Source organism: Rhopalosiphum padi, chromosome 4, assembly GCF_020882245.1.
Source record: "Rhopalosiphum padi isolate XX-2018 chromosome 4, ASM2088224v1, whole genome shotgun sequence".
In the NCBI taxonomy this organism is placed as follows: Eukaryota; Metazoa; Arthropoda; class Insecta; order Hemiptera; family Aphididae; genus Rhopalosiphum; species Rhopalosiphum padi.
The window spans coordinates 20458860-20481739 of NC_083600.1; the positions used below are offsets into that span (position 1 = coordinate 20458860).

At 29.1% G+C, this 22880-nt stretch overlaps 2 protein-coding genes and 1 non-coding gene across 3 annotated transcripts in view; 1 reads left to right on the top strand and 2 right to left on the bottom strand.

Moving 5' to 3' along the window:
* Positions 1–9044, bottom strand: part of LOC132929539 (cGMP-dependent protein kinase, isozyme 2 forms cD4/T1/T3A/T3B) — a 159804-nt gene extending 150760 nt beyond the window's left edge. The window contains exon 1 of the mRNA XM_060994941.1: positions 8895–9044. The gene's annotated coding sequence lies outside the window, so the exon portion shown is untranslated. The remainder of the gene's footprint in view (positions 1–8894) is intronic.
* LOC132929540 (dorsal root ganglia homeobox protein) overlaps positions 1–18520 on the top strand; it is a 42230-nt gene extending 23710 nt beyond the window's left edge. The window contains exons 8-9 of the mRNA XM_060994943.1: positions 10346–10446; positions 16998–18520. Of these exons, the coding sequence (XP_060850926.1) occupies positions 10346–10446; positions 16998–17395 (499 nt within the window). The 3' untranslated portion in view covers positions 17396–18520. The remainder of the gene's footprint in view (positions 1–10345; positions 10447–16997) is intronic.
* A 2751-nt stretch (positions 18521–21271) lies between these two features.
* On the bottom strand, positions 21272–21343 carry Trnac-gca (transfer RNA cysteine (anticodon GCA)). The gene has a single exon. It is a non-coding gene; the product is annotated as a tRNA-Cys (tRNA).
* Positions 21344–22880: the final 1537 nt, after the last annotated feature.

Below are 22880 nucleotides of genomic sequence, written 5' to 3' on the forward strand. Positions count from 1 at the left end.
TATTCTGAAATAAAAATATAATGAAACGGTATACTTTCAAAGTATTTAAAATGCATTATCAAAAAATATTTTAATACTATTATAGATTAGGACTGCAGCTATACTTGCTATGTATTTTTTTTGTCGATCAGTGTAAACGTTAGGTACCTTTAATATCATGTGCTCATGTTGTTTGTTTACGTTTACGAAAATGTTTAGAATCGTGAACATTTTAATGACTTTATTTTTATACATACACTCGATTCCGCCTGAATTGTTATACAATGTTACCATTACCATATTATTTGATTGTATTCGTTATTAAAAATTATAAAAATATTATTATAGTAATTGATATTTATCTTATTATACTTTATCTGCAAAATGTTGACAGTTGAAAATGCTGCCGTCCAATAAAAAAATCACAATGGTTTGTTACCAAATTAATCCTTATTAGATTTTTTGAAAAATTGTTTATAGTTACAAAATATAGGTACTATTAATTATAATGAAAAAAAAAACAATAAGTTCCAGAACGAATTCAGATATGAAAAGACTAACAATGTGTGAAATATAAAATAAAATCAAGTTTTTCCGAACTTCTGTTTCAAAATAGAATTTTCTATTGCCCAAAACGATATTATGTAGGTACGTCACAATAATATATTTGCTTATTTATATTTTTTGAGATGGCAACGATGCATTTAAAACCTTGCAGAATCGCGTTTATACGAAATTCTCTGGGCGGCTAGATATATACATAATATTATATTGCACTGCAAAAACAAAATATACTTATTATAAGTTTTCGATCCGTTACAGACTATTTAAATTTCTGATAATGTATTATTTTAGTATTTATGTAGTATCAATGTAGTATTGTAGAGCATTAAAAATATCATTTGAACTTTATGATTCTTATGATAGATTAATTTATAATTGAAAACAAATATCTTTAATAGTTTCAATTTCAATTTATAGTAAATTAAAATAAATGGTGGGTATGGTAAAACAAACACAATATAATGTATCAATACAATTTTATTTCCAAATTAATTTTCAATTATTTGTTTTTGTATAATATTATTCTTTGCGTGTATGTAGGTACATTATACACTATACACGCACCAAAATCAATATTGAAATTAAAAATGATTATGTAATTTGTATATTATAACATCAAAAATTAATATTTATTTGGTAAATTTAGATTTTACGTATTTGTTAAAATTATTAAATGCTATACATCATAATATAGTATATACAATATGCAATATGCATGTTAATAAAATGATTTAATGGGAAATGATGTTTACTGAATATAGTTGGTAAATAACGTACAGAAATTAAATTACATGCAATCGCGTAATATGTACAGTTTAATATGAATTTACTGCCAAAAATTATAATCTCAATACCGATACAGATATGTTTATTTATTCAGTACAAATTCGTATAGTCTTAAATAAGTACATAATTTGCATGGGTTCGTGTGTACTCGAGAAATAATTATATGAAGGTTTAATCAAATATTTTTAATTTTGTATACGATATTATAATATAATATTACCATGTATGAATATTGAATAATAATAATAAATATTATTGTTATTATTATTATTATCATCATTATTATAGCAATAATAAAGTTACTTACTCATCACTTAAAAACAGACGGCGTAATCAGTTGCCGTGAATTTCACGATAAAAACAATTTCGGTAATTTACTCAGATCTAATTCTACTTCCGTTTTCTCTTTGTTTCGGTTAATTTACATTTTATCCGAGTTGAATTATGAACTTTAAAATGCCTAATATCATTTGAGTACCAAATATATATCCACTCTAACGAATTACATCGAAACTTTCCTTTCAACATTTCATCGTTAATTTATTTATTAAATGCACGCACAATTAAGCAAAAACAATAAGAAACATTTATTTTAATTAATACTTATCATAATATATACATCTTAAATTTATGGACATTATTCTACATATACTTATATAATTTTCATAATTATTTCTATTGGACAACGTTTAACTTCAATTGTTGTTTTGCTCTGCGCAAACAAATATTTTGTAAAATAAACTTAAACAATGGTTTTATAAGTTCAAATGTAACATCATAGAAATGATAATTACCAAGTAATTTTACTCGATAAGATACTTTATTATTATGAAAATTGATTATAAATATAATACAAAATGTTATTAAATATTTAAATTCTAAGGTTTATGTTTATGGTTATTTTTTATTTGTTACAGCGTAGTAAGACAATATTCATTATCAAATATAATTTAAGGATAACGATACATTTGTATTTTATTCTATTTTCATGAATAATTAATAAGCAATATAACATAAAAGTTTAAAATACAATAAAATATTTTGATATTACACTGTTAAAAATATTATGTAGAATCTTTGTATTCATAAAAAATAAGAAAATCTGTAAATATTATGCATTTTTCACTTTAATATATGTCCTTATAAGAAACATATAAAAAGTGGGTCATTTCAACCTATTGAATTCACCCTAGGTTAAGTCGAACTTTTAATTGATTCTTTTTCGTTTGTTCATCTATATATTTTTTGATAATTGAGAAACGTCTTGAATCGAAAGTTTTGTAAGTTCGCAATAGCTATAAATCACTGAAAATATTGAATGATCAGCGGGCTATACTTACGTCTACTTTAGTCTTTTAAATTCTCAATCGCTTTAAGACAAAACATAACCAACACTTATAAAGTTATATGTATCTATATACTTTAATATTATAGAATTTAAAGTATCTACATAAATTGTTTCGTATAAGTTTAATATGTAATCTCGACAATCTCGTTCCTTACATGCTTATACATTGCCGAATCGGCATAGGTGGGCATAAAACTTGGAAAAAAGTATCTAGATTTATGTATTTTTACCTTTATACTCTAGATACTCAATATAATCTGATCTAAGATACAAGATACATTTTTAAAAATATTTAATTTAGTAAGTAAAATTGATAATACGTAAAATATTTCTAAATTAATTTAAGGAGAAGAATGATCACATATTATTTGTTCTACTTCCTAGAACTTAACCCCCTTTCCCTAAATCCAACCTTTACCTAAACAGCCAACACAAACCCCATTGTGTTTAATGATAATATGATTATTTTTATGTTACAAATTTAAAATTAACTTTTACCATACACAATACACATTGAAAATGTTAGACAGTTTTATACTCATTTTGTGATTCCACCAAAGAGAGAAGTATTTATGTACCAGATAAGTACAAATTACTATCAAAAGATAAGATACAAGACAACAATATCCCTAAGATTCTACGTATTATTGCCTATTGGTACCTTTATAAACATTGATTACAATCATAAATGATACTTTACATAATTATACTAGTCCCATTAATAAGTACAATTGTGATTTTATAGGCGGTATGCGGTATAATTTAATACATTTATTTTTTTTTTATATGTAAATGTACCAGCTACCACACTATCTACTTAGATTATTTTCAAACCCCAACGTTAATAAGATAGAAAACAAGAAAAAGAAATGAAATATTCGGTATGAATAAAATGAAAAAATGTAACTGTTAACGAGTTTATAAAGAAAGACGGAAATATAACGATGAGATAATAATGTTAAAATGTTCACATTGAAGAAAAGTTTGCATAAAATAAAAAAAAAATATAAATGAAAAAAAAATGGAAAGAGAAAGAAAACGGTAGGATCAAGAAGAAAAAGTTTTTATTCGAAAAATTCCATCAAGTTCTTTTGACTTATTATTGCTGTATAATATATTGAGTAGTGAGTAAGTGGGTGGCCGGAGGTATGGCAAGCGAGATTGGTCGCGGAACGTGTGGGAGCGGGTAAGTGGGTTGGGTGGCAGAGAGAATTCACTGGAAATTTTTTATTCAGTACCTACCTGCGTCGTTTGATATTGGAGCAAATTGAATTTTATTACCCGACGACGGGGCGGGAGCGGGAGCGGCGGAAAAGCAGTTTTTCCTTTTATTTCATAACTCCCAAGTTATGTATCCGAGTGCGGCGGCGTTCCTTTTGATGGCTTAAAAATATGATAATTCGCTCGCCGCGCTCAAAGAAACGATGTCAAAGGCCCCTCGTCCCACCCGGCCAGCCACTGGCGGGCGCCTTTATTAAATAACGTTATATAGTATCGGCTTGCTATACATAATATATATATTATATATACCTTCCCGCCCTTTTTGCACAGACTCTACGCCCTCGCCCAACTCCCACCCTCACAACCAATCCCTCCTCTGCAACAACGACCAAGTACAACATATATATGGATATACAGCCGTCGTCCCTCGCGCTGCAATCTAATTCGATCTAATTAACGTGGATATCTCCTCTCGTTAGCGGCTGGCTTGCTGATGCCAATTTGCAAATTATCCAAATTATGTTTGCCCGCGGCGGTCCTTTCGTTTAACGCGCGCACGTTGAAGAGAAGACGAGAAAAAAATGCCCCAGACCGCGTAATATATATACATGCAGTACCTATATTATTTAGACCTATATTTATTAAGGCTTTTGCGCTCTAATTAGGAAGGGGGTGTGCAGAGGTCCGAAGTTCCTCTACATTTATTTTTATTTTTTGCATACCCAAGTTATTTTTGTTTTTTTTTTCTGGAACGAGAGGGACGGAACAAGCTCATACCGGTATTAATGTTTTTTCAAATGTGAATGTACATTTTTGCGTATGATACTTCATATTATAATATGGTTATTAAATTATTTGGAAAATGTAATGAATATTATAATTTTTAATGTTTTTAATTTAAGTTTAGTCTATGTATTTTGTTTGTTTGTTTACATGCTGACCTGCTTCTAAACTATTTTTATTTCACTACACCGGTTTCAACAATCCACTTCGTAAGTTCAACGATTTACGTTGTTCGCCGGGCAAAATAACAATTCTATCATAATATACCGTTCATAATATATTATGTTATCAGTTTTAAATATTATTGATCGTTGTTTATAAATTAATGATTTTTATGAAACAATTAAATGTATAATCTGTATTAGGCGAGTTTAGGAAAACATAAATCCATGACTCACGTTCACTTACACGGATTATATTATTTTTAATTAATAAACATGTAGATGTAGAACGTCACTCCTACGGTTTTGTGTTAAATGATTTTGCACTTTGAACGACAATTTTACATTGTCATTAGATTCAGCTCCTCTAAGTTAGTTTATCCCGATTCGAGCATTAGATCTTTAATGGCAACGCGCTGTACGCCATATTGTCGAAGTGTATATAATATTCGATTCGATGACATCGTTATCGGTTGTTTATAGTATTATTTATACGTTATTGTCATCACAAACGCGAGTGAAATAAGCAATTGGACAGCGCGAGCGTGCCGAGAGTTTCGATCATCTAAATCGCAGCCGAGTGTGCTTCGGCGAATTGCAGGGGGAGGGATATTTCGAATCCTTCCACAAGCACGTAAAATCAAAATTAAACGCATTCCACGCGTATTATAACAATTTAATATAATCATAAATACGACGTAGGTACGTGTCAATATCGTTTAACATGCTTTTACATTATTTTTTTTTTTGTGCATGACGTACACTCTTCTCAGTCTTCATTATAAAATTATATTTTGTGAACAATATTATCCGGTATTAAGTTATTGCATAAAAAATATTATATTATAATTTATTTATTTACCGACAAAAATAACTCCGTTTAAAAAACAGCCTTTATAGTGTATAAAAAATGTATAACAAATAAAAATTATAATAAAAACTATAGCTAATATAAACTATATCAAAAATTAACTTTCCATAAATATAACAAAATAAACATGTCGTACATAATTTTATAACTATAATTATAACCTATCATTATCTATTATACCTATATATTATACCCATCAATTAAATTTAACTTGCATGGTATTTTTTATTACCATTAGTATATTTTCCGATGAATAAGTCTTAGAAACATTATTAATTTAAAAAAAACTATTGATTTATGTAAAGCATATTATTAAGTATAAATTTGAAAATTGAGTCGTTTCGACTATGCATAAAATATACCTAGATAATTCCGTTGGTATTTAAAATATTATACGTTATAATGTATTGTACATATAATAATATCATATATGTATAGGTAGAAACATTATTAATATGCAAATTATATTTTATTATACCTACAATCTACATACAGTTAATTCGTTAAAAATGCATTAAGAATTTAAGATACCTACCCAATATATGCCAAAGGTATATAATTGGTAATTTACTATATCATGAATACAACTGAAACGACACGCGACGTGTGCTAAATATATATACATTATAAATATATAGGTATGTATGTATATTATTATTTTTATTTATTCTTTAAGAAGACAATGGATACGTGTTTGACGTGTGTGGTGGGGGGAGAGGCTATGAGTTCACAAGTTGAGTTTAGTGCGGTTTGTATAAAAAATTTATTTGAAGTACCTGCTAATCAAAGAAAAAAAATTATTCATTAATACCTAATTAACATTACAATACGTTAATCTTTCAATTAAGTAATATAGTTAGATATAGTTATATAATATTATAATATATTATAGTTATACCATAGTTTATAATATCTGAATGTATTTCGTGCCGTATATTTTTAAAGATCTTGTCGGGTTAAAGGCCCCCTCCAATATTTATAAGTTAGATACCCATATGTTTTTCGCACTCCTCTGATCATAGTAAGATATTATATTGTTAAGTTATTGGTCATAGGTAATAATAATAATTGCATTTATATAGACTCATAGACTCGCGTGCTCTATAGTAAATGTATTAGATTACGTAAATTTGTGTTGGAACTGTGTCTATGATAGGTAGTGGCGTAGTTACCGCAGCGGCAACAGAGGCAGTTGTCTCGAGGCGCAAAATAACAAATAAAATATTATTGGTTTTTGATAATTGTAAATTTATTTTTATTTAATTTGAAACAAAATATTTAATCTTAAATGTGATATAAGTGTAATTGGGTTAATCTTATAAAAAAAAACAACATACATTTGGTCACGGCAAAGTATTAATGACAAAGATCGAAGAATCGAATTTATATTAGGTAAGGCGAAAAATATATTTTGCCTCGGGGCGCTGATGAGGGTAGTTACACTACTGATGGTAGGGTCCATTGCGATGGTTATAAAACTATGGTACGCGGAAGGTCGTGTGGTGGAAATTATTAAAAATGAATCAATAAATATTTTTCCTAATGGTTGTAATGGATGAACTAACTTTTTTTTTATGTTTTGCATAAATAGATACTAAGTACTGTTAAAATTTACCTAAATTATTATTTATGTTATAAATGTATTGAAATTTCTTATAGTTTTATATTTAGTCATAAATGGCGCATGACTGATTTGAAATACATATAATAAAATGACGCGAAAATAAAAGTTTGATATATTATATATTATATTCTGCTATATTTAGTACCTCGGCTATGTCCTTTTCACTCTCTTGTCCTGTAATAATAATATGCCTCTACAGATAACGGATACCTTATATTCTGTCACGTCTCGCGACTGTCGGATAGTTACTTTTCGTACGTGGTATAATATTTTTGGCAACCACGGATTGCTTTCTTTCACAAAACGATATCGTCGTCGGATGCACAGAGACAGTTTAACGTCAATTACGGCCGCGTCACGGTATGCGTATTATACTATTTAATATATATATATATATATATAATTATAATAGTGTATACGCCACGAGCCCATTGTCTCGGGCCAAGACCCGTTCACTCGCACAATGCGGTCCAGCATCCGGACGCTGCTGTCGTAGTCGTCCCGGGCCATTTGCCAGTTCCTTCCGAGTGCAATATAAACGCCCGCACCGATGACGACAACGACTACATCTCTATTAACCATTTATATATATATATACACACACACATATAATGTGTGTGTATATATATATATACACACACACATATAATGTGTGTGTGTTTTTACGAGCACCACCGACCACCCCCGCGATCATCCCCATCGTATTATTACATATAGCCACGGAGCACCCTGCGAACTTTAAAAACTTCCGGTTCCGGTCAGACATCATTGCAGTACACACGTATACACACATACATACATACGTTTTGTCGCAACGTGGATATATAAAGCTAGCACAGCGAAGGCAACCGTTATGTATATTATATACAAGCATCAAGCACTGGACCGCGAATATAATACGAGTATATAAACTGTAAACGAGTAAAACAAAATATATATAAAATAATAGTATCTAATACCTATAGTGGCTATATATAATATATATAGGTTATCAACGGAGCCTCCTCTGAGTATTTTAAGGAGTAATGAGTGATAATGATCGGTTGCTACATGACAATTTAATATATTAACTATATTACTTTAGTCTTTACTAGCTACGACAGGTTGTTAAATCTTAAATATATGACAGAAAATGTCTTTATTGGGGTTTGGATAAGTGTATTAGTGTGGGATGGAATATTAGAATTGCTTCTCGCAACGATATAATAAAGAACCTATACCGATGATAGGTTTAACAATCGTTTAGGCGGTAACAAATGCCGGTGAAGCTAACTTTTGATCTGGGGTTCTCTCGCCTTGAAAAGAGATTTTTTTATAAAGAATAATATGCTCGTCGTTAAAGAGATATATTGTCCATTTCGCACTTGAAAAAATTGACACTAATAAATATGATTATGCGGGTTTAAAGTAACTGCTATATTCTCACGAGTTTTCCGCCGATCGACTGACATTTAACTATTATACGTAATACCAATGTATTAAATTAAATCTGCCACTGCGATGTCCCCGACTCATATTAATCAACATGATGGATAAAGTTAGTAAATATAGATTTACCTCCGACGGTGAAGCACAACAACTACGACCAATGGTCGTTTTCATAACACGTGACGCACAATATATAAAATTACAAATTTTTTTATAATTGCGCGGTTGCAAGTGTCGCGCGTGAAAATCGGTTATTAGACACTATAACATAATAAAATATTATTTTAGGTACCAAACTACGACCGATATCGGTTTGGCCATACGCACTGACTGAATGCTATTCAACACAGTACATACTGCAGTTATCGGGCATTCCTTGGCACCGCCGCCGCCGCGTATCTATCCTTGAGCCGCCGCTGGAATATTAATTTGATAATCACCCCACCGACAACAGCTGAAACATGATTTTTTTTTATACGTCCGATTATGGTTTATTGAAATTTCAAATGTTATTTATCGTATTGTAATAATATAAATAATATAATAATATGTTCATGTATATTTTGTAATTTTGTTCCCCGTATACAAATCGATAAATACCTTTATTAGGATATTGTCGATTTTGTCAGTATACACATATTGACAGTACCAATACCGTACATTATTAATTTATGTACTCTTCAAACACATGTTGCTCCGTCAGTCACATCGACTATAACATCAACATTGACTTTAAAATATTTTAGAACTAATTATATTACGATGTACAACAATATTATGTACAACTTATTTTTACTACATAAAAATTGATCGCAGATATTTCTTCGCAATAAAAATTGACAGAAAAAAATATTTATTTTCACTCATAACAGTATAGACTGTAACTGTATAGTACATTATTAGGACTTAATTAAATCATAATATGAAATATATATATATAATTAATGAATAAATAAGTAATGATAAACGGGGTAGTCGTTTCTTAGGTTCTGCTGTACGTATATAGTAGGTGAATTTATTGGAGATATGTTAAATTTGACTTTAATAATAATCAATGTTAACGAAAAAACGGTTCTGAGCAAAGATGATCTGTTGCACTGTATTTCTAAATGATATTTTATTGCTATTATAATGATTTTTTTTTCTTTTATGAATATGATAGGTTGAACAAATTTTTGCAAAAAACATATCGCATATACTCGTAATACACAAAAATTATTTTAATATATTACTATTATTTTTTCATATAATTTTAAAATACCCGTTATTAACTTATAATTTGTACCCAAATCAATATCAATAGGAATTTTTTCATTTGATTTCTCCAAAGTACCAACTAGATCTAATTTGCTACCTCAAAAACCACCTTGATAGAGAAGATTGAATAATATGTCTAAAAACTATGCACACACACAAACATATAATTATAAAAATGTATAATGTTTGTGACTGCCACTGCTTAATTATACATTTTATACATTCTATATCGTTGATTATTTTAAAGTACCATTTATATTTTATATAGATGGGTATCTATATCACTCATGATTAATATTATATCATTTATAATTTATTTACAGAAATGGATTCAGACCGGTATCTGACCCTGCTATATCCAGACCAATATTCCTTCCGCCTCATTTTGGATCATTACCATCGCCGTTATTCAGTGGTCTCAAAGGTAAGAATCAAATAAAATATATCTAATGTAGACGTAAATATATCATAGTAAAATACTTATGTTTTTATTATTTACATTATTTGTACTTGTAATGTATAGTGTGTAACTGAATAACTGTAAAAGTTGCATGGAAGTATTGAAAAATAAATTCATCCAACAACCCATAATTTAACAATTTATTTGATCATAAACAAAGAACAAATTTTCTTTCTGCATATCATGAATTGATAAGAAATCATGAAAAAGCTTAGGTTAGGTTAGAAAATTTACCCACTACAATGGTGCACATTTTTGGCAATCATGATGCACAAAATATCATTCAAAAAATTTGTTACGAAATAAATAAGTATAATAGTTTTAATTTTAACCATAAAATTAAAACATTAAAAAAAAATTTAAAAAATAGGTATCATAAATTATTTTAATTTTTTATTTACTGATCTTTTCAAATAAACTGGTGCTTGTATAAAAATTGAATATAATTCAAATATTAATTATTAATATTATTTATAATTAATAATTATACTAAACAAACCTAGTACCAGTCTATTAAACTGATAATAATTAATTCATAAAATATGTTTAATGTTTATCAAATAAAAAAATACAGTATAATTTTTACTAGATTGAATCGTGTAGTCACAATTGTATGATAATAGATCATCAAACTATACCTTACAATTTGAAATATATTACTTATTTAATAGGACGTCAGTTGTTATATTGAACTTTGTCAAAATGAAATTACAAACCACACTTAGTCATCGAAGAATATTTTACTAAAATAATGAAGACAAATTAAGGACCACGTTTAAATATACAACTATATATTTTACGTAATAATAATATGTACTAAATTCATAACTTGAGAATTATTCTGAAACTATAATTACCAGTCTTGTTTCTGTATACATTTTGAAGGCGATTTATCTAATATACTATCATAAATTATCTTTATTATAGGTTAAGTATTTATAGGTACTTTAATACATTGTGTATTATATAAATTATAGATTTATATGATACTTCAAGATAGGTAGAATAATATTATGAAATTCAATATTAAAAAGGTCTGGGTATAAAATAGGTTTATATATATATATAAAATAGAATTATATAAATGTATTTGCATAACTGAATATTATATCATGTATTATATAGTGTAAAAGGAAACAATAGGACAAAGATAATGCAATACATTAGGGATTGTAAATGAAATAAAAAAAACACAATTTAAAAAAAATTTGCGTATAAATTATTAATTCTACCTATTGATTTAATCTTAAATTTTCAACTTATAAGCTCTAAAGCATAAATAAATTCATCGAAGAGTGTTATAAGAAAAAATTATTCATTTTAATATAAATATTTCTTTACGAATAACGATTGTTTATTCGATTTATAAGTTCATGTCATATGTGGTTTTTATCAATTAATAATATCGCACTGTCAAATATTAAAAACAAATTAACCAAACGTTCTTATAGTTTTCATTTATGTTTTAAAACTATACTTAATCAATACTTATTTATCTTTCTTCTTATAAACGTATGTAATTTACTATATTTGTGTAATAATTAATAAGTAAGATACGCTATACTATAATATGTTATTCAAAGAACTTGTTCGTATAAATAATAAATAAATAAAAATACGTTTTTTAGTTTGAAAAATAAACTCCATAACAAATATACAAATCTATTTTGAAATTAAAATTGGATTAGAGTGATTAGACCAAACAAGATAACTGCTAAAACAAAATACATACTTACTTGCAAGTATAAATAGGTACCTCATGTATCTCGTTTCGTGAAAATTCGTGCATACGATATGCTATAAGCCGGTTGTAGAATCTCATTGATGTTTATATAAAATGACAGTCGTTCGTTGCAGATTCGACCGTTTTGCACCGTCATACTATAATATAATAATATACGAGTATATAATATTATTATAATGTTACACCGTCTATACGTGGAAATATATTTTTTAACATAATAATTCAAATTATATAATATATATATATATTTATGTCATTATATTAAAACGATTTCAACAAATAGCTATCTCCTCCAAGCTTAATGCTTGTGTAGTACGGGTTGGCGGTAGAGAGTTACATTGAAAATTTTAAAATATGATGAAATTAAAATCTAAGAAACTTACAATAAAATAAACATAATTAAACTAAATATTAACAAGCAAATTAATATTAAGTTAATTAATTTGAACGATGATTTATAATGAATAATATTCAATCTACATATTGTATCGTTTAACTTATTAATCAATAGTGAAGCAAATAGCCAGATCAGACATTTTTTTTTATTGTTGGTCATTTTAAAATTCTTAGTCATAGAAAATATATAAATTAGCAATACGTTTAAATATTTGAGATATTACCTATAGGTGCTCTACACATTTTTGACTATATGATTATTTTATATAATCGATTTATAGACATCGTATTATGCCCTATTTTATCGAAGGATTTACACACAGCAGTGATAATAATCGAACAATTTTTTTTTTGATTTTGTCGTAGTCTTATAAAAATCACCTAAGTTTTCACACATTACATATTATCGTAATGTGTGTAACGACTTTCACGTGATTGTACCTATATTATATTATGCATTATTATATTTCATTATTTGCAGTACGAGTGACACATATATATATATATATATAAATATATCAAGCTAAGTATAAGTCACCATGAGGCGGTATATATCCACGGTAGAATATTTACACACATAAACGCGCGCATATATGCGTTTGTCATTATAATTGGCTTAGAGAGCGTCGGCGGTTTCATATACACCACTGCCGCGGCGTACACTTACCATTACCCCCGCGGTATATCTCGAGTCCACCGATGGTATGTAAGCGGATGAGGTGAGGGGTTTATCGCGTTATATAGTTATTGTGGTGGAGGAGCTGGTGCAGATCGCGGGCGGTCGGCCGTGAGTATAATATATATATACATGTACAGGGCGCAGGCACCTGGGGCTCTCCGCCCGAACCCCCGAGGCCCACACACACACACACACACACACACACACACTACTGTGCCCACCCCCACAACACACCCCCGCGATTCTGGCAGTCCCGTTTCCATAATGGAATAACTTTGGGAGATTTATCGTGCGGGGCGGCGGCTTTCGGCGCCAAGTTTACGACGGGTATATAATAATAATAATACTGTATACACGCGCCCTACACCTATATATGGTGTATACATATATACACACACGTACGCCTTATTTATGTGTCGGCGGCGCGGGGTAGCAATACATATATGCGTGTGTGTGTGCGGGTGCAGTATGGGTATATTATATAATAATATATATATATATATGGTCGAGGGGTGCGCCGTGCGAGTATACGGTGGAGAGAGTGCGAGAGACAGAGACGACGACGGACGACAATGAGGACGAGGAAGAAGTCGATGTACGTGCGCGGGCGCGTTATGATAATCAAACGGATCCCTTAATAAATAACGACGAAACGAGCGCGCGGGGTAGGTGTATGCCGCCGCCGTTGCGTAGTCGTTATTAATGGATCGAGTGCGGCGGCGGCAGGGAAAGGGATGCAAATATTATATATACACTGCATCAGCAGATATTATTATTATTATTATATAATATTGCGGGCCAGAGGAAGCGGCGGCGGGCGCGTCTTTCGCAGGGACCGCGAGACGGCGGCGATGTGTACCTATACATATTATTATTATACATAATATATTATATATATATATACGCGGGCGACTAAATCAATTTGCACCGACGCCTTTTCGCGCGCCGCAATAATCATAATTGTTATTACGACTATACTATTATAACACGCGGGTGCGCGTATATATATTTGTATATAGCTGTTGCAGGGTTGGTTCCGCCCGCGATCGACCGAATTTTTTCTCAGTCATTAATATTCGCCAGTCTGAAAACGGATGCGTCGAGGACATTCAGCTCTACGGCGGCGGTGGACCGTCCGCTGACGTACGAGAAGGGGTGGTGGGTGAGGGAGAAGTAAAGGATTTTAGCGGTCCGATTTTTTCATAAACATCCCGGTCCTCCTCCTAACGAGATTATACCGACGCCGTGATAACGAAAAACGTCAACTGTGTCGCTTAGGTATAATTACTTATATCATTATATCATCGCATTCCCAGCACAATTATAATAATATATATACTCTGCAGCTGCGATAGCGACGTATCTGTACCTACTCACAGTATATACCCATCATTTATTTATTTAAATTTCGTATAGGAATTGGAGTTTTTAGCGTCTCTGTGAGTGATTAAAAGAGTAGTTTTTCGTTTCTCGTTACAATGTACCTTTATTGATTCATTTAGAGGGTTATATTATTTGATATTTCCAACAATACTTCAATATGATTTTATACACCATACTGTATTTTGACATAGGCCCATAATGCTAGAACAGCAAACTTTGAACCAAACCAAATCATTTAATTTTCTTTTCGGTTGGGGCTTTGTGGAGAAACGTGTGCTAAATCCGGCCCTGACAATACAATATTATATTGACATCGAAGTCGTCGACGAATGAATATAATGTTCGTGTAATGAACTTATAATTAAAAATAGATAAAAAAAAATTATGTATCAAAAGTTAGTAAATGAGTAAGACTTTGAGTCAGGTATCTGATATCTGATACATAATAATATTATGTATGTACATTATACACATATCGAATAAAGCGATTTTATGATTTCTTAATGCTTTGTATACAAAAGTTAGATAAATTGATATTTCTTTCCGATGTTTTTCAACTGTCAGGGAAGAATCAATTTATTTATTCAAGAGGATATTACTGACGCTGCAAAGATAAATAAAAAACAACTTATATGAAATTCTTGCAAAAAAAAAATATTTAAGACCCACACAATTTGTTTTACATAAAACTGAAGCGAATGACTGATTCAAAAACAGTACCTATTTGATAAAATAGCCATGTCAACACCGTTAGAGTGTAATGTAACATGGTTAGTAAACCGTAAACAAGCGAAAATTGCTTAATTAACTAAATATCTTCTTACAGTACCCGAGTTACGACCAACACTATTTTATTATAATGTTGCCAAGGAAACAAAGAATTATTTTTCACGTCGCCATAATAAAATTACAAAATGTTTTATTCATAATGAACGCAGTCGTTTCTTTACATTTACTTTCGACGTTCCATAAAAGGTTTAAAATGGTTTCTTCATTATTCAATTTAGAATAATATAAAAATTAAAGTTAATTAAAAAAAATGTCATAATTAAAATTGAAACACCTAATAAAATCAATTTATAATACCAAACACTGGCTGTCACTCGTAGGTTTTTAATAATATAATTATGTTAACTGTTATAATATTAAGATGTAGACGGCAAAAATAAACTAAAGTATCAAGTCTTAACTGACACATTTTCGGATTAATTTACCATAGTTATATTAGCAAATTATATCGTTTTAGTAAAGTTAATTAAAAAATTCATTACTTATCATTATTTTAGAGTCAAATTTCCAAATCTTCGTTCGCCAACTAAATTTATTTTTATATTTACATTTTTTAACTTTAATAAATGATAACAATTAAAATATTAACCATTAGTTACAACTAATATCAATATTATTCGAAATAAATATCTACTCGTATATTTTAAATGTTTATATATTTTTTCTCGATTTGACTCGAATGGATGTATAATTATTTGAATTGTTGGTTTTCTTTTGCAGTAGAATTCATCGGAGATACTTGTTAAATTTTGAATATCGAAATATTGATAAGAGTCTCTAAAATTATACCGTGATGGCGTGATAATATCAGTTATATATATTAAATATTACACTTTTCTTTGTCTATCTATAAGAAAATACGTCATGTACAAAATAATCTCATGATTGTAATTAGTTTATCTTTAAAAAATAATTACTTACTAGTTACTAATGATGTCTGATATCAATATTGCAGACAATCAGATGGTCCTCTGAAATTTAAATTGTATCGATTTTATTTATGTTAGAAATATATATTTAATAATAATGATATATGTTTTTATCCAAATTAATCTTATTTTGCTAACTAATAAATCGTCTGTGAAACCTCAATTGCCAAAAAAAAAAAAAAAATGGAATCGCGTTTTATTTCAGACTTGAATTCTTCATAATATATACTTGTAACCTTTAAAAAAAGTTCTTAATAGTGATACAAATTTCAGGTATCAAGAATAACCCTAAAATTACTAATCAGTCTAAGGACATGGTTGTTTACATTTTTCTAAAAATTTGGATTTCAGATTCCTCAAAAAACTGATTTAATACACTATTGTGATTTGTATAGCTTATTAATTATCATTATAGAATTGATAAAAAAATATAAATATTATACTACATCAATAAAATAATAAAAATTGTATAGGTACCAAAAAACTAGTTACACTCTGTGCTTTTTGTAATTAAAAGACAAGGTACCTTAAAAAAAATACTACATACAATAACTATTACTGCACTACAATAAATACAAGTTTAACTCATCCACAGGGTTCGGATGCAGCTGTTGCACAATGAAACCGTTCGGGTCGATGGCCGATGGAGGCGGCGGCAGCGGCGCTGAGCATCGCTCGTCTAGCGTGGCCGAGCTGCGGCGTAAAGCTCAGGAACACTCGGCCGCACTGTTCCACAGCCTGCAGCACGTGGCCAACATGCAGCATCACGCGGCCGCGGCCGCCGCGCTCCAGTTGCCCGTTGGTCTCGGACTCCAGTTGCCGTCGCTCACGTCCACATTGCACGCGCTAGCCGCCAACCGGAAACCGGAACCGCAAATGCCGCACCCGCAACCGCTGTCGCTGACCACGACCAGCACTACCACCACCGCAGCCACGACGGAACAGGCCACTTCGGTATCGCCGCAACATCCACCGACGTCGTCCGACAACTGAATTGCGCGAGACCGGTCCAAGTCCAAGACCTAAATTATTGGAGTGATCTTCACATTCCCCCGCCAACGCCAAGTCACCAGCAACCGGCGGGGTTCGACACGGCGTGTACTCTTTGCCATAATATTATATTATTATAATAATAGAATTACTACTACCACTATCGTAAGTTGTCAGTATACGAAATTATTTATTACGAGTGCATATTGTACCGGACGTGTATGTGTGGAGGATTCGTTACGATTTCAAATTGGCGACTACAGTCAATAATAATTCTCCAGAAACATCCAAAAATATAACATTGTATATAATATGCATGTTATGCGCATGAAACCCACTGCCGACAGGCTTGCAGATTTGCATCGTTTGTACAGTAAAATGACATCGATTAAAATAATATTATATTATTAATCGATACGTTAACTTATAAGTCGATTTCTGTTTGTTTTTTTTTTTTTTGTTTTCGTTTATCTTTTTTTTTTAAATAATTCGTCTGATAAATGTATCTCTCTCAATCTATCTAATTATATTAAACAATATTATTATATACAGTCTTCATTTTCTCATTATATACGTCTTTCTAGTATTATAGTTACGTATTATGATTATTATTATTATTATTATTATTATTATATATACACACACGTGACGTTAATTTACGGATAACATATTTATACTAAGTGTAGGAAAACTATTATTATTACGTGAGTCGTGATTTATGTTAAGTAAAAAATATTATCATGAAAAAAAAATTAGAAAATGGCGTCAGCAATAGCAAATATGTTTTTTGTTTTTTAATGTTTTCGTTTAATTCTTAGGTGTATAGAAAAATTAACTTAATTCGTAATTAGGTATATTTTACGTGTCACGTAATTGAAAAAAAACGACACAGCAATATAGTAAGCATATTCAATTAAGCAATATAATATGATATATTTCCAATCATTTATTGTAATTTTTCATGACGTTACAGTATACCTTAATATATTATTATACATCGCTATACCTATAGTAGTTGTTCAAATTGTTACCTTCTATACGTTTGGTTGCATATATTGTTTTAATTAGACATTTTCAATGTATGTATTATAAGTGTGAAGTATTATTATATTATTCTATATATTATTATATCGTTTTAATTATTATTATTATTTTAAATACACCTCCTTATAAACATAATGCATATAACTGAATTAACTGATATAACATAATATCATATATGGTACAAAAACAATCTGCGACATTACTACATCAAAAATATCAATAATATAAAGCGTATTTATATTATGTAATAAGATACATAATTTTTTAAAACGTTATTCGTGAAAACTATAGACTGAACGCGTTATTGACGATAACGATTAACTCTAAATATACAATAGGTAAGTATTACTTTTATAATGTATTTTAGTTATTGTATTATCTAAACACTTATATTAGGAATTCATTAAACTATAAATATTAATAATATTTTATATTATTTGTTACGTAGTATATGATTATATCATAATAGGTACATACTTCAAGATAATTTTTATTTTTCTTGAAAAAATTATTATTTAAATTTTTTATCAGTAGACAGAAGTCTACTAGTAATTTTTGCTTGATCTTATCAATAATTAGTACATTTAGTTCTAAGATAAAAGTTGGTCGTAAAAGATTATTAAATAATCATTATTCAATAGGTAATTACCTTGGTAATCATAATCACTATTTATTTTGTAAAAATTAAATAATAAAATACAAATAATTATTAAGAAAAATTACTTAAAAATATGGTTTTGTGGGTAGACGGTGAGCTTACTTACTTACTGGAGCTCTATCACTATATGAATACTTCCATATTATATTATGTGTCTTAACTCTTAATAGACACTTCTATGAAAACTATGTGGAGTAGAATTAATGTAATTAAACACAACAAGCATAAAGTACATTCTTTAAAAAATATTAATTATAATACGATAAGAGATCATAATTTACCAGTAGGCTGTATATAATATAAAATATAAAACTTTATTAGCAAACCTTATTGCTGAAGTTATAAAATTATAAAATATTTACAAATATAAAAAGCTGCGTAAGTATATAATATGCATCTTGTATAGGTGATCTGTGGTAATACCTATAATATATGTATATACAATATACATATAAAATTCCTCACAACTGCATGCTCAAAACGTAAAATTTAACTTAACGAAATTACACGAATTTATTCGAAAAAATAACAAACGACACCGTTAATATTACAACGTTATATTTTAAATGTCTGCTTATATATTATACTTATATAATGTATAATGTGTATAATATATTTACTGTTGGCGCCTGTTGCTTTTTATAATTGTTATTATATTACAGTTTGGAAAATAAATGATTTCACTATATTGTGCGTCACTGTACCCGCCAACGTAATAGCTAATATTGACTATAAATTATAATAATATAACCATGTATCGATGTATAATTAGGTATATTATTTAGAATTTTCGAAGTACAATAATCGATTACAAGTTAGACGTACAGATCTATGGAAAATTCCGGTACATTTGTCATTTATTTTATTATACATAATTATAAAATATTTTTTAACCTAAGATTTATAATATTATTATCATCGTTCGTCAAGAACAATTAGACTTTTTTTAACATGCTGCCATATCAGACCAAGAAAATAATACCCAAAACAATTTTTTTCTTAAGGCTGAGGAGGGTGAAAGTTTAAGAGTAAATACTCAATATTTTTTCTTATCTAGATACATGGAGAACTAATAAACATATATGCACGGGAGTTACTCATATCGCGGACTAATTTTTTTCTCTAAGTATAATGGTATCTATACAGCTATAGGTATATATAATATTGCAAACACTAGGCAATCTTATATCTTGAATAGTTGAATTACGACTTATATAATATATTAAGTAGGTAATAAACTATATCTTTAAAAATTCAATAAATAATACTATTGAAACGGATTGTGCCATCAAAAATTCTGACCTCACCCCTATAGTAACAAGGTCTGCGCACGTCTATATAATATCATACAAATAACCGCGAATCTATCCATAATAATATTATAGTCAATTGAAGTTTGCAACGAGACTTAACAGTCAATAGTGCGGATACACCAACCTACATCATATACATGGAAAATAATAATAAATTATATCTAGTATATTGTCGACGCATCTGTAAGTAACTTTGCACTTTGCTGCAATAAAACGCCCCTACGCTCGCACGGCGCCGGTACGTATCACATGACGAGTATTGTATAATAATATAGCAAACACTAAAACGTTTCAAGATGAAATTACTTCCCGAAATTGCACGATTCATTGTAAAACTATAATATTATATATATATATATGTGTGTGTGCGTGTGTGTTGTATTGTCGTTACAATATGAATTTAGTGCCGGATATAGGCTCTTAATGTCTTTATGGACTACGGTCGATTATACACAATATAGCAGCTGTGGGGATCACGGGTACAACAATAATAAAACGTGTAATTCTCATAGTTTTTTTTCCTCCCTACCACCGGAACGTCCCCACAATTTACGACGATTCCCGGAATAAAACACATCGATATATGAATAATATACGCGCGATCTCCTCAGATTACGCCACCGCGCGCAATATCGAATTAACCAAGTAAGAAGCGTGTCCCAAACAAAATTTTTGACAACAAAAAAGAAGTTTACGTGCGATTGCGCGATAGATTTACGCGCTGGGAAAAACAATTTAACGTTAATTTATGCTGTACGTGTATGGTTAGACGGATACAAGAAAAAAACACTCCTCGCCAACATTTTAAAAAAATTGCAACAATTCTATACAGTCACTTAAAATTTAAATTGAGAAAAAAAATTTAGGGGGCACCCGGGTTTGAACCGGGGACCTCTCGATCTGCAGTCGAATGCTCTACCACTGAGCTATACCCCCACGGTGATAAATTTTATGAATAGTAACTTTGATATACAAACGTTTTTAATTTAACTGTTGTTACTTGTTAGTATGTGATAAATTGACACGTTTTAGTTATCACATCATTGTTTATCAAACAGAGAATTCATAATATTTATTAAAATATATAAAACAACAATAAGTAAAATAGCATGTGTCTTGTTGATGAGATCTCATCGACAATTTATTATGACATTTATTACAGGCTGTTGGTAGTTTTTCATATTATAATAATTACACAACCGATGAGTAAGTACTAAGTATCCATTTCCTTATAAGGTTTTGTACCTTTTTCATTGCCGCAAAAAAAGTAACTAACAGAAAAAACAATAATTATATTTTTTATAGACGTAAATTATAGCAATACCTATGTTTATTTTTAGTTTTGTTTTTTTTTTTTATCTATTCTTTATACAATCTATAAATGTGTTTTTAATAAGCTATGAGCTAATTTTATCATTTCAATTATTTTATTATTAAAATATTATATTTTTTGAATTATTTTACAAATATGCAGAGAATTAACTGCCCAATACTTAAACTATACATATAATATATTAATATGGTATTATAAATCTAATTTTTGATTCTGAGCGGAGTGATGAATGTATTGATTTAATAATAATGCAAGGTTTTTATATTTTTTTTAAATTATTTTTGTGTTTTATTATTTTCAAAACCTTTTGAATGCTTCGATTTTTTTATTCATACAATATATATTAGTTTATTCCAGAAATACGATGATTTTCAAAATATTTAGGCTCTTTTTTGCTATTTTATAGATATTTTAAATGAGGTTTAATTAAATTTTTTTTATGATTTGTATGTATATATTCATTATTCAATCAAATTTTCGTTTTTGTTTATTAGAGCTTAAAACTTTGATACAGGGTTCCTTATAATTTTTTCAAACATTAATTAAATTTATAAGTACATACTACCATAATAGTACCAGCAATATGTTTTTATAAGCGTTTAAAATTCAAATTTTTATAATATAATATTCATCAAAATCGAGAAAAATTGTAATTTTAAATTTAAATTTGTAACATTTTTAATATGTATAGTCAATTTTAAAAATTCAAAAATTAAATACAAGGTTCCACTACACTAGGTTTTAAAGCTTACATTTTATAAAGAAAAATGATTTGGTTTTTTTTACTTACTTCAAAAAGTTTAAACTGTAAAAGAAACTTACGATATTACATTCTTACTTTATTTATAATATTCTATACTCAATGAAATTTTAGGTTACTTACAAAAATTTATAATTTTTGAAATTTTTCAATTTTTTGAAAAAAAATTATAGTTGAAAAAAAGGCTCAGGCAAAAATCTTAAGTATCTTTTATAAGTTTTCATTATAATTTAAAGCTGTTTAAAAATATTAATATATAATATATATAGGCTACATTTTTTTTTATAGACATTTGAAGTTCAAATTTTAAATTTGGTCAAAATTCGAAAATAACGATTAACGACTCAAGGTTTTTTTCAAAAATATTATTAGTGAGGACA